The 18,537-nt window shown below is 39.2% G+C and overlaps 1 protein-coding gene across 1 annotated transcript in view; it reads right to left on the reverse strand.

Moving 5' to 3' along the window:
- Positions 1–18,537, reverse strand: part of GPC6 (glypican 6) — an 816,126-nt gene that overhangs the window by 47,651 nt on the left and 749,938 nt on the right. Inside the window, exons 6-7 of the mRNA XM_054163055.1 lie at positions 13,640–13,783; positions 9,201–9,230 (exon numbers count right to left, since the gene is read on the reverse strand). Coding sequence (XP_054019030.1) covers positions 9,201–9,230; positions 13,640–13,783 — 174 coding nt within the window. The remainder of the gene's footprint in view (positions 1–9,200; positions 9,231–13,639; positions 13,784–18,537) is intronic.

An 18,537-nucleotide genomic window follows, 5' to 3' on the forward strand; every position in this document is an offset into this window, starting at 1 on the left:
TCTCTCTGATAAATCACATGCTGAGAGAGACAATAGTGTTTTAGCATGGGGATGAGTGGCCTTGAAATGATTATGGTGCCTTTGCCACAGGGAGACATTAAGGAACAAATGACATTGAAGAATATGTCCCTATATATCATTAACTATTTTCTAGATTTCTGAAAAAGTGTTTGCCAGCCGTGTTATTTCACATTTTAGCACAGAAATAAATCAGCATTACAACCTGTGGGAAATTGGATTTTTTAAAAGTGCTTCCACAGCTAGCTTGAGAATTTGAGGGGTTTTGTCCCAGGACATTATTGAGTCAGTTGGCATCTGGTCACATTCCTGAGTGAGATGATGCACATTTCACAGGCAGTACTTTTTCTCCAATCAACCTCTCTCTTATCTGCCTATATGCAGCTGATTTCATGATAAAGGAGATTTTTAAGGGACTCAGCTTTGCCACACTGATTTTTATCAAGCAAGGGCTGACTTGATGAAAAGTGCAATGAAGCTGGGCTTCTCTCTCTCCAGGCAGAGAGGAGCTGAGTTCATCCTTTTACATTTAACAACAAAGCTCATTGCCTGGGTGAACTCTAGTAGGTGGGATTGAGACAGAAGCTGTCCTTTTTTTTTTACCTTGCCCCGCCCCCCCCCCCCCGCCCCCCAACAATCTGGCTATTATAATCTGGGAGAGAGGAATTGCTGATGAAAACAGACATGGTTTTCCAGTCCTATAACTACTTTTGGAAGTGCTCATGAAGAGGGGGGTATTCAAGTCTTTGTGAGTCCTGTACCCTCAGGTACAGCTTCACTTCTGTACTACTCTCCCCTTGGAGGTGTAATATGAACTGAATTGTCTGAGCATAAGCAACAAGAGGAAGACTGTGTTAACTTTCTCCTCTTTCACTTGTGAGGCAAGCAGGCTACCAATTCATACTTTGTTAACTTGGATATTACAAAGATCATGATTTACAGAAACAGATGATAAATTTTTCTGGATCGCTCCATTCTTTTAGTGCAAATGGGTGGTTAGAAAATCATACAGAGGCAATGAGCAATGACTGGGAACCCTTAATCTTCTACTCCACAAGAAACGAACACCTGAAAGAAAGATCCCATTAAGGTGTTCAAGACAGGAATATATTTTTAATACATGTTCAATGCCTAGCATAGAGTGACCCCTTGTTGCCAGAACAAATGAAGAAGAAATACCGTCAAGCTGTATGATAGCGATTTCACAGTCTGTTCAGGTTTATAGGCCCTGAGCTCCGTAAGACAGTGTGAGGATGAAATTCATCTCACAGCATGTCAGTGTCCATGTTTGAGCTATGAACTCTTCTTCTGCAGTCAATGGTGAGAAACACGAACCGAAAGGTGGAAGTTCATCTTCATCCAGTGAAGGTTTTTAAAATAGCCCTGAAAGCACCTATTGCAGCTGACAACAAAGGATGCATTATTTGGCTAACTCAAGGGTTAGATACTTCCATTTGGTCATCTGGATTTAATCTGAATGAATGAATCTCAGTTGAAACGATTTTTATGTATCCATTATTTCTAAAATTATAAATGGTCCCTGATTTTTAAGCTCATTAACATTCCTCATGAGTTCATGGAAAAGGATGTTTCTTTCAGGTTCATTTATTATGCAGGGATTTTTTTCTATAAGTGATTTTTTTTTTCTTTTTTCTTTTCCCCCTCCATCTGCAGAAAAAACACATTTCTAAAAATCCTGTTATTTCTGTACCTATACCACACTTTTAAGATATGAGCATCGTAGGTATGTTATACTAAAAAAAGGCAAGGTACTTCAAGCAATTAGCTTTTTACTTCAGTCACTGTAGCAGTTACTTAGGTAAGACAGTTATTATTATGCACTGCAAATTTTTATGGGCTGGAATGTTTAAGGAGGAAAAACAAATTTCATTCCTGACTGTTTTCATTTGGGTTCCTATAAAGTATTTATGCTGTCCAAATAGGTAGTAGGAAAGCAAAATTCACAACACTTTAAAGCAAAGGCAAATATTCTAGGGACTTGTAAGAGCTGCTTGTGTATCAGCAACGTGCTTTGCTGTCATTCAGATGAACAGCAATGTTAATCGCCCATCAGGTTCTGGATGTGTTGGTCTTGCCTGAATTTAAAAGCCCTCAATGTGGGTGTTGATGTGTGGGCTGGGTGTCAGAGAACCCCACCACAGACAGTGGAGACCTGAAGTGGAATTCAGTTGGTTGCACACAGATACAGGTATCTATTATCTTTGGACGTCTTCCCTAGCTTCCACGTGACAGTATGGGTCTCTTAGATTCTGTACCATATCTGAGACTCTCATATGAAGGCCCTAGATGCTTTTCTCTGGACAGCTTATGGCCTCTTAGTCAGTAGATTCTAGGGAGTTATTCAGTTGGACAGCTGCTTCATTTTGGTCTAATTTAGGATATTATGAGTAGCTCCTAGATCCTTCATTCAATACAGAAACAAATGAATCTAATGCCTTTTTGGAGCCCTCTGGAGCATCCAGAAGACTGAAGAATTTCTGTAATGCCTTTATATACATCTGTTAGCTCCTTGCAGACACCTAGATATTTCAAGGCATCTCAGGTATTTGTGTTTCAGCAAGTGAATTCTCCCTGGTTTTGACTAGTTGTCCATTGTTATTATGGACAATTAACCAACCCAGTTCTACGGAGCACCTATATTAGAGACATTGAATAAGACACGGTGAATTCTATTTCTTATGTACCACAAATGACATACACACCACATGCATTCAACGCAGAAGCAGCAAAACCTGAGACAACCAATAAAGACACATGCATGGTGGTCATTTATGATTTCTACCATTAGACTGCAAAGCCACTGGAACATGATGAATTTGTGAGCATCTACACAGTCCTCAGTGAGTACACTAAAGTCCTAAATTGTAATAGCCTCAGTCATGTTTACTTCAGTAGGGCTATTTGTGGAGAAGTCAAGTACTGACTGCTTAGCAGGGCTTAATCTAACTCTGCTCTAGCCCTCTGTAAGCTAAATATCTTGTCAAGCTTAAAGTTCTTTAGAGTTGACAGAGAAGCATTGACACTTCCAGGAAACTTTTAATGCAATTTCTGGCAGATGTTTACATTAGACTGGAATTATGCTCTGAATTATGCCTGTTTTCTTAACTATCTCTGGAGGGACTCCATACTAGCTACTTGAGTTGTCTTTTACTGTGCCCTTCTGTGCATGCTAGTGTCCAGAGTGGGATCTGCTTGTCAAGGGTCAGGGCTGAGATGGCTGCTAAACAAGTGACCCTCTTTGTCCTTTCTCAAAGGGGAAGAGAAAGTGAATAAGGGATAGAGACTTTAATAAAAGTAATAGTAATAAAATAAGGTATATATGGATATATACAAACTCAACCCCCCAATGGCATTTAGTCACCATCACCTCTGATGCCACTGTAGAAGTCCCAGACTACACTCAGTGGCAGATGGGAATTGGAGCATTCTGGAATTGGATTCAGGAACACATGGATTTGGACTAAATGCAGAATGGACACCGGCCATTGAAGAGAAGATATTGACCCTTGTGGATCCCTAGCTTTATACTAAATATGGTGTATACGGAATACCTTGTTGGTCAGTTTAGGGTCACCAGAGCTGTCTCATCCTTCCTGCAGGTGTGGCCTTTTACTCTGCACCTCAAGGTGGTACACAAGATTTAGTAGTAGTCTTGCGAATAACTAGAAACATGGAGTGTCTGCTAGAAACAGACACTGTTTATATAAACATGCCATTAGCTTCAGAAAGTGCAGTCACTTAGAAGAGATTAAGATGAAAAGTAAAATCACTGATCAGAAGTAATATTGTTCTAACTCAAACCAGGACTCTGCTGAATCATAGAGTTATAAAATCATTAATGTTGGAAAAGCATCCAAGATCACTGAGTCCAACTGTTAACACTGCCAAATCTACTTCTAAGCCATGTTCCAATGTGCAATAGCTACGTGTTTTTTGAACACTTCCAGGGGTGGCGATTCCATCACTTCCCCGGGCAGCCTATTCAATGCTGACCACTCTTTCAGTGAAGAAATTTTTCCTGATAACCAAACTAAACCTTCCCTGGTGCAGCTTCAGGCCATTTCCTGCAATCCTTTTGCTTGTTACCTGGGAGAACAGACTGACTCCCACCTCGCTATGACCTCCTTTCAAATAGTTGTAGAGAGAGACAAGGTCTTCCCTTAGCTTCCTGTTCTCCATACTTATCAATCCCAGTTCCTTCAGCTTCTACTCTGCCTTTTTGTGCTCTAGACCATTCACTCTCTTTGTTGCCCCTCTTTGAACTCACTCCAGCAATTCAGTGTCTTGTAGTGTGGGTTGCAAAGCTGAACTCAGTATTTGAAGTATGGCCTCACCTATGCCAAGTACAAGGGGAAAATCGCTTCCTCAGTCCTGCTAGCCACACTATTTCTGACATATCTGATATCATCTTGCAGGTGTTCCACAATAACTAAGTATCGGGAATGACTAGGGCCTACAGCCATAGGACCTAAAAAGTGCTGTTGGGTCTGCAAATGTATGCATGCACTTAGACTTATTCTTAGTTAGTGATGGATAAAATTAGATATGATGAATCTTTTCCTTTCCTCTTCCCCAGTATTATAAAATGTTTTGGCTTTGCCAGCAATGAGTATCTGAAACCAGCCACTAAAGCTTTGCTGCAATAGAAACATCCCATATTGCTATCCCAATAACCTAGATTCATACATTGGTATCTTTGGTGGATGGGATATAAAAGCAGGTGGAAAATATAAGAAATCTTTCCTAATGTAGAATATTTCGTTTTGACTGAGCAAAGTTCACAAAAAGGTCACTATTTGTATGAAGGTAATCCTTTTCAGTCCTTGTATTTTACCTCCCTTCTAACCACTGGTGATACACGTAAAAGTCCATAAAGTGTCAATTTCTGTCTATTGCAACCAAAGAAAAATATATGAGATGTTTGGCTTGGGAAATCAGTTTTCAGTCTGCTGTAACCTACTATTTGTTATAAGTGGAGTCTAGCATTGAACACTCCTGTTATGAGTTCACAATATACCTGTGTGCTGCAGTCTTGCAAAAAAAAAATAGCTGCAATAGGCTGGAGAAAACTAATTGCCAGTAAAGTATAACACCTATATTTCTTTGGAGAGTGAGAATCACTACTTGCAATTAATTCAGAAATTACCAAAGCTTAATGTCTCTGTTGGTATCCATGCTTGTGCACTAATAACTTCAATGCTGAAAAGACATTTTATGATCTGTAGCCACTTGCACCAAAGAACCTTCTAAATTTCTAGCGGTAATTGAACTGGTGATATATTACAAAATCAAATTTTTTTTCTGGAATCTTAGGACTTGTTGGTTGTAGTCATATTAACAATTCAAGAATTCATCACAGTGTAACACCTTCCAGGCAGACAGTCACTCATCATTGTTACTGTCATGTTACTTGGAAGCATCTAAAAGAGCATGGTTTATGCACTGCAAGCAGGGACAAAAACTCTGCTACCAATTTTAAAATAATATTTTTTTCTTCTAATATTGGTTCAAAAAGCTAAAGGGCAGAGGGTGTTTATATAGTCACTATCTTTCTTTAGCATTAACAAGAACAACACTAAGAATTAAGTTTTCCTCCTGTACAGATTCATGCACAGACAGGTGAAATGAAATGTGATCTATCTTTCAGCTGAAAGAGCAACGCTGATGTATTTTCTGCTTACATTAATCTTCCAGAGACTGATAATACAAAATTTTTGAATACTGGAGAAAAACAACCCCGGTCTTTATTGAGCAGAGGCTAAAACATCATACAAAAGAAAGAGGATTTTAAGCCAAATTTACAAGGGGGGATTGCCACTGTTTGAAACTTGTGCAGTTTCCTAACAACTATCTTTTATTTGTTTGTTCGTTCTGGAGACTAGCCATGCCTCTACTTGGTGATACCATGACTATGAGTATGATTAGGAATATGATTGGACTGAAATCTGTTTTGCTCACATTTGATTCATAGAGCCTAATTTCAAAGCCCAGCACTGCCATTACATTTAGACATTGCAAATGGAATATCAGAGCTAATCACCCAGATTCTCTTTATAATCAGTGGGGAGAAAGGGGTAATTCAGATTCTTGCCATCTCCAAATTACTATCTTAAGCAAGGTCTGGAGGTGCCTAATTCTCTCCACTAATTGGTGAAGGAATGAGGTGATAACTCAGATTTTGATAGCAACATCAGAAACATGAAAAGCTAGGCAGAAAAAAAATCTTTGATATGTCATAAACATGCAAACTTTAAGCCTAGCCAAGATCATGAATCACATAATTTCTCAATGTACAACAACTGAAGACTCATGACTATGCCATTTCTTTGTCTTACTGTGTGCAGACAAGTCTAGTAATCAGGAGTGGATTCTTCCTGCAGGTTTTGTATTCTCCATCTCTGTAATAGGGATTCATTATATCATTAATACACCTAAGACTTTTCTGGAAATGAGATGATGACTCTTAGTCGGTCTTCACACCCATCAGTTAAAAGGAAGTTCAACTAGTACTGACAAGTAGATTTTTAGAAAATGCCCAAGCAGGCACTGTGTTCGATAAGACAACACATACTCTTCAGGCAAGGCAGACATTGCATGGTAATCAAGGTAATCATGATAATTAAGGTAGAGACATATCTTTCCTATTGCAGTTGGAATACAGTCTTCCCTTGCTCTTACAAAGCAGGGTCTGAACAGCAGGCAGACCCATTCCACCTGAAGACAGAGGCAACCACTATGATAAAGCTCTTTCTTAGTAACTGCCTCATACACATTAGGAATGCAATGCATCAGATACAGCAGTGTGCAGAACCATTCAGCTGGGGGATGGAATAATATCACTGTTTTTAAAACTGGACTCTGACAGGTCTCCCAGGAGGGTTCTGACAGCCACCATCATTCATCTGCCTTTGCCAACCGAAGCTGATATAAACCATGAGGGAAAAAGTGATGGCACAGACTTAAACTTAGATGCTGCTGTGGCACAGAAAGTGAGAATAAACAAAACTTGACATGAAGCAAACACTTATTTTTTGAGAACCAATCAAATCCTAAATCTGACATAAAATGACCACGACAGATGTTGTAGAACATATTTATTCATTGTGCGTATTTTATCCAGACAGCTAATAAGAAACAGGACTCTGTTTAAACACACAAAACCTAAAGCTGGAGAAGTTGTACAGTTTGTGTTTTGCAGGAGCTATTGGCTGATTAACATCACACAAAGGGAAATGGCACATCCAACAGCACAGCATCTAAGAGATGTGAGGGGTGTAGCCTGTGGGAAGTCAGTGGACTTCTGAAACACCTGTATGAGCCTGTCATCTTCACTCTTAAGAGTGTGACCAAAACCTGAGCTATGAAGTCTTTTACAGGCTCTTTGTTATATCTTCCCCTATGGCCCTTGTGTGCAGAAGGTATTTGAAAAATTAAACTCAGTATTTGAAACCCTTCAAGTTTCATACCTACTGGATTTTATTCTAGGTCCCTTTGAGAAACAAAGTGTTGCGAATAAACATCCTGTCTTAGGAACACTGTGCTATCACTATGTATATTTAACATTTCTATACTCTGGACCAAATGGATGCTAACAAAACTGAAGCACAAACTCCACATTCAGATGTGCCCCAGAGGATTCCCTGAGAAATTCAGGTCAGTGCCCTCCCAGCATATTGCCCTGTTGATTTTAGTCTTTAACAGCGGACTAATTTTTCTCCCCTTTTATTCCCCCCTCAACCCCCCCAACTTCATGTAGTCTTCAAGGCTGGGAAATAACTGTTCACAACAGATTTGTTAGGTTACTACTGATATATATTTTTTTCTTTTTTTTTGGTAGCAAAAAACAAATATCTAAACCAATATTTAAATATCTTCAAATATCTAAATATCTAAAAATATGACTGAATGGACACTTAAAAATATGTATCACTTGATTCCTAAAAAAAGAAAAAAGAAAAAGTTTCATGGTCTTATGCTCCTGGAAATGGGGAATTTATTTACTATTATTTAAAGAAAAGCAGAAGAGAATATAAAACACAATGTGTTCCTACAAAATGCAACACTATATATTCCCCTCCCCAAGGTAAAGAGCATGAAAGGTTTTCTTTCTCAGACTGGGTGCATGCTCATTCACTTATCTATGCAGCCACTATACTGTACTTGAATGTAAATCACTTGCAAAATTCTACAGCCGATTTCCCAGTTGCCTGTCTCCATAGTATGCATGTGCATTATGTATTATATGGTTAATAGTGCATCAGCTCCCTTGTGGAAAATCAAGAAAGCTTCCATGTCCTCCTGAAAGAAAATGTGAAATTATTTCATACACGTCCAGCCAGGTCAGACTGCAGTATGTTCTCAGGAGAAATTCCAGGTGAATTAAGGCATCACCGTGCTGTACGATGATGTGCTGGATACAGAGGTACTTGAAGCGGCTCAAATGCAGGAGGTAGTATGGCTAGATCAGCATGGTGCTCTCTGTAGACTAATTAGTCCTGCTAAGAAGCAGGATATAATAGTCCATGCTAAGTGCTTTGAGGTACTTCACAAGTGAGAGGGTGCATAACTGCATGGTGCTTTGTTCCTGCTGTGCTGAATTCTGCCAAGAAGGCTTTCTGCCTGAAAACAGGGACCTTTAACACTCACAAAAACTTAGGAAGCTGGAAAACGTAAGAGAATCTACTTTATCAGGCTCCCACAGAGAAGCCCAATGGTTTCTCTGCTGGACAGCAAGATAGGTACAATCCTAGGGAGAGAACACAGCCTAAGGACTTGTGTCCATTACTCCAGTGCTATCTCAAGACATGGGACTTGGAGCTGAATTCCACCACAGTGGCATTTCTGCACATGAATATGTAGGGTCTGATACCATGGGGACACTTACACCAGCTTTTAACTCACTGAGGGAATACATATGGTCTTTCAAGGGGTGAGGCATCATCCTTGAAGTGGAGGAAAAATACTGGAAAGAACCAGCATCTCTGTGAACTAACAGGATTAAATTAGCCAGAATGCAAAGGTACAGAAAGCACTGCTAGCATTTTAGCCTACAAGACACACGCAAAGTAATGACGGTGAAGATGAAACTTAAAGAAGTGTTTTGCCTAATATTGCAAAAACAAATGGGAATGAAGGTAAAGAATAAGAATACCAAAGCTTACACCATGTTGCATTGTCCTCCAAATAGTCCTCTGGGTAGCAAGAGGGAAACAGATTTAGGGAACAGAGAAACAAAACAAAACAAAATAAACCACAGGTTATACCAAGCAGGCAACTACAGAGAAGGTAACAAGTCTTTATAGCCAGTTGTTTTTACATGAGAAATGTAAGATCATTCACACTCTACAGAAGCAGCTGAGCTCAGAGGTTAAAATTAATTTCTGACAGTATTTGTTTCACTGAACTTCAAGTGTAATTGCTATATGCCTAGACTAAAGCTGTCACTTTTTGTCACTTTGTAGTAGAGAGATACAGAATGATTTGTCTGAGCTGTTTAAATGCATACTTTAGGATAAGATCAATTGTGCTTCAGAAGTATTTGTTCTCAATTCAGTTGTCTAAGGCTACATTAGATAACTGAATGAAGACCTTTACTTCTTTCCATTAACGGTAAAAACTACAGCCATCTAGACCTGAAATCTAGATAACTGGTTCTAGGTATCCACACAGTGTCTAGGTCTCTATATTGAATCAGAAAAGTCCTTATTTTTGCTTCTGTTACAGTCAGTAGAGAAATAGAGTGGAATTCAATTACCTAAATATAGACATAGAAAGTGATTTTAGTAGCTCTGAGGTATTCCATCTTCCAGTCAGTTCTGTAACTGTGCTTTCACATTTTGACATCTTGAAGACCATAGGCATCTCAATTAGCATTTAGTGACTATGTTTATGTATCTGAGTTCCAACCAGAGGGACCTGCAGAGAGCAGCCAAGTCCCAGTTCTGTTCTCTTGCTTGAATGCCAATGGTCTGAGCTGTTCTACTTGGAATTCTACTGCCAGTTGTCCAGGGGAGCATCCCAAATTACTGTCTGACCTGTCACCTTAATCAGATGTCTTAAATACTTTGAGTCATCTCAGTGTTACATATCTACATGTAGATACCTCAGCTGAGCCTTCCATTTCCCAATGTATGAGAGTTGTCTGTGACAGATGGAATTAATCACTCTCCAGAGACATGTCTCTATTAACTTCAGAAAGAGCCTAACTTTTAGGCCCTATGCTGTGAAGATCTGATTCAACTGCCTGGGCAGATATGTCTTGAATTGCTCGAGGTACTGCAGCATATTCAACCCAGCTCCCCATTGCTGCTCCAGAAGTATGTTGGTCTCCTCTAGTGCAGTGCCATATCTGCTGGTCACATGATTCAGATGGTCCAGGATGTCTTAGATGGTGCTTTACATACATGCTTGGATGACTCTCTCAAGCTCTACATAACTTCCTGAAAACATCTGATGCATTTTAAACCAATGATATTAATGAATTTTATATATTTCTTATTTATTAAACATAACTGGTTACAGATATGACAATAACAAAAGAAAACTGCTTTCCCTCCTTTTGGAATGTAATGGCTGGATGAATACCACAAGTTCAGGCAAAGAGCAATATCTCAGATGTGCTCAGTACTCAGTAATTTCAGTTTAGGTTTCTTTTGAGGGCTACTTTGTGCAACACACCTGATAAAATATACTCAACTGAATAAAGCTTATAATGGGGATATGAAGAGGAGCTAAAACCCCCCAAAACTGGTTCTGATATGCTACATGTTTGTCTAACATTGAGATATAGAGGAAATATTTTCTAAATTTGGATTCTTCTGAGGACATGATGTCGGAAGACAGATGAAAGCAGAGTTGTTTGTCTCTTCTTTTGAGGTTTACATTGCTGCACATTTGGACCTTGTGATGACAGTTTAAAGTGATCGGATAGTGTGTTATGAATACAAATTCCAGAACAGACTTCTAAAAGCATTAACATAACACTGAACAGTCAGCTGACTCACAAGGAAACATTTGTTTCTTATATCTGTAAAATCAAAAGAGACTTTAACTGTTTGACACTACTATCGAAATAGTGATACTGCTGTGTGTTTGTATTGAGAAAGTAATAAAAAATGGTCAGTGCACAGACTGGGAAAGTTCTGCTCCTTAAGTCCTGCTGGCAATGCAAGGGTTTGGAATATCTGCATGAAGCTGGCCCTCCAGGCTCTGACTATAGCTAATGAAGTGCGATACATGACTCAGAGAAGGATTCAGCACATTAAATGCTAAGGATCCAAGGTAGGCAGGTTGAATGGTGTTCCTGTGGGGCAGGAGTGCTGCCTTTATATCCTTTTTGATAAAATTACCCTAGTTGGTATGAGTAGCAGGCAGTGACCTTTACCAAGGGCTGATAAGGGATTACAGCTCTGAAACAAGCCCTTCTGCTCTAATCCACATAAACAGTCTTTCCTCACTCCACTGAGGTCAGTGGCCATCTCTAACTGAAGGGATTTTTAGTCTCAACAAAAAAAGACAGTAACACATGCATGGCTGCCATTTGGAGATGTATTTGATACCTATAGTCATCACTATGACTATAAACAGTTATTTTTCAAAATATCACCAGCAGGAAAACCAGACAGATGTTTGGATTAAATACTTTTAAAGGTGAGAGCAGCAATGTTAACATCTTTGGTTTTAAAATTTCACCCCCCTGAAATAATACACAAAACCCCCTAGTTAAATCATATGGAGACAAGGTCCCCTTTGAAAGTGATTAAGAGTTATAATGGATTACCTGCACTGGCAATTTTCATTATCTACAGCCTTAGAAGCCTGGAGTATGTGACAACTCTGTGGTATTCAGGATGCTGCTCAGAATTTTGGAAGCTTATAGTTTGAAAAGGATACCAATGCGTTTAGGAGAATTCTCCTTTATGTCTTTTTTTCATTACAAAAATTCTTAACTTGTTCTTATAAAACTAATCTAAGATGTACTGTGCTGTCAGCCTTCGTTTTTATGTTCTTACTCCCACTTTCTCTGTTTGCAACCTTTATCTTTGACAGGGCATGAATGAAACCCACAGGCTTTAGTGACCTTGGCTAGTTCTAGATTAAGGTCCAGGCCTTTGCACTGAGTAATACACAAGGGCTGCTTCTCTAAACCTAAAGTGAAATGGTGAAATTAAGATCGCATCAAATATGGATTGAATATGCCAGCCAGATTTGTAGCCTGAGATGCTACACTAGCTTATGAACCTGCTGTGGTTGAAAACCTGTCTGCAAGGGAGGTAAACATATTTTCTGCTTCTCCTGTTAGGATAACAGAGCTTCACTATTTCCAGAAGAGCAGAGAACTAACAAATGTTCCTTTTTGCTAGAGGGTGATCTCTTGTCTTGACTAGAAATGTCACATTATTTTGCAATTCAGTTGATATGAAGTTTGACAGAATGCAGTAGATAGGATAGATAGAAGTGATTGGAAAGAGTTGCTGACTAGAAGACTACTGTGACTGTCTAAGGAATTTGATGAATGATAATGTCAAGAAGATACCCAAGTCCTTATCTGAACTAGTATATTTTGAGTTCCTGCTCAGTGATTTAAGCTGCTTAACAGAGAAACCTGTAGACATTTTAGGCTTGTGATCATAACCATAGCAAGACATTTTTGTGCTCTAAGGCACCCAGCAGGAGTGCACCAAAACCTCACATCCCTAATTAATGGTGGTTGTTCTCAGATGGTTACTCTCCCCTTGCTCTTGCTACAACCTTGAACACAACTGTCTTCAACAAGACAGACCAAATACTGTGCAAATGTTCATCAATAAGCTTGCCAAGCAGACAGTATGAGATGCAGTCTGTCTTGTTTCAGGTGCTTTACAACTCTTTAATTTTGCTCATTGGCTTTGCCTTGAGATGATTGCTGAAACACTATTAATGGCTATAATAATTAGCCCACTATAAATCTATAGATGTATAAATAGCAGTGACATCAAAGTCTGAAATGTGAATGCAATGACTGGAAGTAAAGAAAATAATCTGATGTTAAGTCTTGTTTTCAAAATCATTGAATAAAGAAAGTGAGATCAACAATCTCTGAATTTTTAGCTGATAAAACTCAATTTTTAGACAAATGAAAATGAAATAACAGTCATTTTATAACTAACTAAAGCAGTGGATGGAAGAACCTAATGTGGCTTTTCAATTGTGTATGTTAAAGCTCTAACTGAAAAAATACCTTAATGCATAAAAGCATTTTTGAAATAAAGTCTTAATTGTTTTAAAATAAAAAAAAATTGCTGCAGATCACTTTTCAAAGAAAGGTTATACTGCAAAGTGCCTGCTGTGGCTTCCTGGCTTCCTGGCTTCTTCCCAGCAAGAGCATATTCACTTCTAACATTTCTAATATATACAAACTGTATCTGTTTTCCTAAAATGCAGTTCTGTACCATTTCCAGTGGAGAAAGAAAGATTTACTGAATGCTGGAACAGCTGGTACAGAAACTATATAGAGTGATTATGAAATAGTTAACACCCCACCCCACCAAAGTAACGCAATTACCACTCTATATTACCAAGCCATTTCTACCAATTAAAGAATTGAATACATTTGCCTTACCAGCCTATCCAAACTTGTACCAGCAGCAGTTGTAGGTCGTTCCTCTGGGTTATATGGTTTAAACCGAGTATTGAAGTTTTCAGGGACAGAACGGGAAGATCTCAGGGCAGGTGCTGGTTTAGGTTGGCCACATCCTTGGAAAACCTGAAAAAGACATTGAAGGTTGTATGAAAAAAAAACCAACACCAAAACCCAAACCAAACAACGAAACCCTGGTATTTTATATTCTCTTTATTCTTTCTTTCATATATTTGAAACTAACTTTGATTGACATTTTGATAATAGTGAGTTGAGGAGCACTTGCCTGACATTGAAACTCAGGTTAATAGTTAAGCATTATTAATTACTCAACAAAAGTACAAAAACACAGAGGGACCTTAAAACTCCCTTAATTTAGGAAGATGGTTATAGTAAGAAGTTAAAATCTGAAAGCATTTTAACTGTTATCTTTCCAGGAAGAGAAACGAGCAAGAGGAAGTCCTTTGTGGTGGAAACTAGATGCTTTTGCTTCTGTTAAAATGTGGTATTTACCCAGAATCACAGTTCATTCATAATCCTTACCCACAGCTCTTCTCTTCTCAGCGAAAAGGTCAGTGATGAAATAGCCCTAATCTGGATAACTTTCTTATTCCTTACCAGTGTCTCCATAGGAGCAGGATGAGGCATATGGAGTGGGCAATAGTGAGAAATATTTTCTGCTATTATATTTGTTTTCTAGGTATAAAAAAAAAAAGTTCAGTGTTATGAAAATTTTCCATATACTTCCATGTGGAAAAAAAAATCAGTGGCATGTATCTGGTGGATGCTAAAGGTGTCAGAAGACACTTCTAACTACTGGGTATTGAATATATATTTCAGAGGGCTTCTCAAAAATGTTGCTTGTCTGAAAGGTAGAATATTCATGATAAATTTTTCAAGTGCTCTCAGGAAGTAGGATTCTAGTATTTGCCTTCATGCCAACATTTAAGTTCTGGAATCATCTTTTGTGTGTGTGTGTGACCATTGTATTTCAACTGTTTCAACATTTTGCTTTCATTCAGAAGAAAAAACCCTTGAATGTCAGTATAAGCAGCAGGATATACTTTATGAAACCCTAATGCCAGACCTGTCTGAATGAGCTTTATTGAGGTGAAAACTCCTATGCAAGTCCTGTGTTTTGTTTGTAGGACTAGGTTACTTGTTTCTGTGTGGCAAATAAGATAAAAAGCTCAGAAGCTATGTTGTGACCCAGTGGTCAGGAAGACTCATCTTTCACTTCTAGAGTTTTAAATTTTTTGCCTTGAGTGTTCTGTCCTGAAGTAGCCATGGATGGCGTGATGTTTGTTGCCTGCAGGACACATCACAATTAGCTCCTAGTTAGGTTATCCTGTATTAATTTAGAGGTCCCAAATGAGTCAAAAATTGCTGAAAGAAAATGATTCATACTAAATTTATGTCCAAACATCAGGATTGTTTTTGCTCAAACTCCAACAAGTCAGATGTTGCATGGCCATTGGGATTTTGACTTTATGAGTGGAATATTGCTTGGTCTGATTTGAGAATATCTGTAAGATTTTTTTAAGCGTTTCTCACCTCTGTTCATGAGGACTGTAGGACAATAAATTCATTTAATCAACCATGAAAGATGATTTTTAGCTTCTAATGCTTTAAATTTCTCAGTAGGAAAGAATCTTATTTTTCCTCTGTGAAGAAAATTCAACTAAAATTAGTATTTAGGATTTATACATGACTGTGTATGATACTACATATTTTAAAGGGCCAAATGTATATGTTGGGGATATCAGTCATACTTAGAAAAGTTTACTTGTATTTCTTCTGACTGAAGAGATGCTATATGCCAAAACCATAACTATTTGTTTAGTTGTATATGAAATCACATCTAGCCAATTAAAAAATCAGGTATTTCCTTACAAACACAAGTGACAATTATCCAAAACAATGCAACCTGACTCTCAGGGGAAAAGTGAGAGCACTGAGTCTTCTCCTTAAATTCCACTGTGTGATTGTTAGACTACATGTTTTTTACCATGTTGAATAACTGTGACTCTACACAATATATATTTCATCTTTCTTATGACGTGTTGAAAAAACACAACATTGTCTTTGTGGCATTTAGTTTCATGCAAATAGTTATAGCAAGCTGTTTTATATGAACAAATCTACACACAGCCGGACAGTAACAGAGATGGACATTAGATAGCACTTTTTACATCACAGATGAAATAATTCACATCTGAAATGGCTTGGCAGAAATGCAGCAAGGATCTAATATTCAGTAACTAAATTTTAAATGCAAAAGAGACATTTTCTAGCTTGTATGGAAGTATTAACTGACAAAACAGAAAATGTAAACGTGATATCTGAGATTAACAAATGCTGCCTATGAAGGAATGCATGAAATACTTTCTTCATAAGGAGATACTGAATGATTTCTGAGAAAATATTTGGACGTTTCATTACACATGCTGTGAATTTGTACCATAAATCCACTCTTTCAACAAATCACATTTTACATACAATTGGTAAAGTCTACTGCATCTGAATTTAGGGAAAGGATTCCATTTGAAATTAAGAAATGTCAGTTTAGGTGTGTGAATGTAGCTGTCTATATTTAAACTTAGCTCCCTTCATTTGCTCTTACATCAGCATATATGGCAGTTTGTGATGGCCTGGGATATCTGAAACATCTATTAAGATGTTATGATGTATGATCTTAATACAAGACAGTTCTCCATGGAACTGCAGCTAAAGCTGAAATGGGATGTCCTAAGGTGTCACAAAGAGCACCAGACTTCTATGGTCAGAGGTATGACCAAGCCATGAGGTAAGTCAATAGAGCTGGTGAATTATTGCATACAATCATAGAGTCATTTTGGTAGGAGGAGACCTTTAAGATCATTGCGTCCAACAAATCTCTCTCTCTACCAAGTCTGGTGCTGAATCACGCCTCTTAGCACCACATCCATCCATCTTTTAAACACCTCCAGAGATGATGATTCAACTGCCTCCCTGGAGAACTTGTTCCAGTGTTTGATAACACTTTCAGTGTAGAAGTTTCTTCTAATATCCCATTTAAACCTACCCTGGTGCAACTTGAGGCTGTTTCCTCTCCATCTACTACTTGTTACTAGGGAGAAGAGACCAACATCCACCTCACTACAACCTCCTTTCAGACACTTTTAGAGAGCAATAAGGTCTCCCCTTAGCCTCCTTTTCCCCAGATCGAACAACATTTATCGAGCTGACTAAATCTATTGAGCTGACTGACCTGCACAACATCCTGGTCTGGTGCAGTATGGGTTTCATGGAGGGACCACTCAGTGGATAAGAACTGGCTTGAGGGCCACACCCAAAGGGCGGCTGTCAATGGGTCCATGTCCAAGTGGAGGCCAATGACAAGTCAAGTCCGTCAGGGATCAGTATTGGGACCAGTCTTGTTTTTCATCTTTGTTGGCAACATGGACAGTGGCATTGAGTGCAGCCTCAGCAGTTCTGTTGATGACACCACGTTGTGTGGTGCAGCAGACACACTGGAGGGACGGCAGGCCATCCAGAGGGACCTTGACAGGCTGGAGAGGTGGCTCCATGACAACCTCATGAATTTCAACAAGACCAAATGCAAGGTCCTACATCTGGGTTGGGGCATCCCAAGTAACGACTGGCTTAAGAACAGCCCTGAAGAAAAGGACTTGGGGGTGCTGGTGGATGAGAAGCTCAACATGAGCCACCAGTGTGCACTTGCAGCCCAGAAAGCCAATCACATCCTGGGCTGCATCAAGAGAAGCATAGCCAGCAGGTCGAGGGAGATGGTTCTCTCCCTCTACTCCGCTCTGGTGAGACCCCAACTGGAGTACTGCATCCAGTTCTGGAGCCCCTATTACGGGAAGGATCTGGACATGCTGGAACGTGCATAGAGAAGGGCCACAAGGATGATCAGAGGGCTGGAGCACCTCTCCTGTGAGGACAAACTGAGAGAGTTGGGGCTGTTCAGTCTGGAGAAGAGAAGGCTCTGAGGTGACCTAATTGTGGCCTTCCAGTATCTGAAGGGGGCCTACCAGAAAGCTGGTGAGGGATGGTTTAGGGTGTCAGGTAATGATAGGACTAGGAGGAAAGGAACAAAAATAGAAATGGATAGATTCAGATTGGATGTTAGGAAGAAATTCTTCCCCATGAGGGTGGTGAGACACTGGAACAGGTTGCCCAGGGAGATGGTGGCAGCCTCATCCCTGGAGGTTTTTAAGGCCAGGCTGGATGTGGCTCTGAGCAACCTGCTCTAGTGTGAGGTGTCCCTGCCCATGGCAGGGGGCTTGAAACTGGATGATCCTTGAGGTCCCTTCCAACCCTAACAATTCTATGATTCTAAATTGAGACATCTACTTCACGACTAGGATGTAGATAGAATAAAAATAGTCATTTTCCCAGGACAACTCAAAATTTTGAATCCTAGCAGAAAGAGTTTGTTCTCTATGATGTCTTGACTCATATTTTAATTTAGACATGTGCTAGTGCTTGGTGTTTCCTATTGAGTGTCTCTGTATGACTCTGCTCCCTTGAGTCTCTCATCTACAGATAGAATAGCATTGATTTTTTTTTTCTAAAATGCCATTGCATTTTTTTTCCTGCACAAAGCTCTGTAAAGGACACAGGTAAGTGAAGAGGTTTTCAGAGGCTATTTTAAGAAAAACTTTGGATGTAGTTTTATGAAGATTTCCTCCTTATAAATAATGTATAGGTAGTTTGCTATGTCATGGAGCTCATTCATCTGAACGAGTCCAGAGAAGGGCAACGAAGTTGGTGAGGGGTTTGGAACACAAGCCCTGTGAGGAGAGACTGAGGGAGCTGGGGTTGCTTAGCCTGGAGAGAAGGAGACTCAGGGGTGACCTTATCACTCTCTACAA

The sequence above is a fragment of the Dryobates pubescens genome, chromosome 7 (genome assembly GCF_014839835.1).
Source record: "Dryobates pubescens isolate bDryPub1 chromosome 7, bDryPub1.pri, whole genome shotgun sequence".
NCBI lineage: Eukaryota > Metazoa > Chordata > Aves > Piciformes > Picidae > Dryobates > Dryobates pubescens.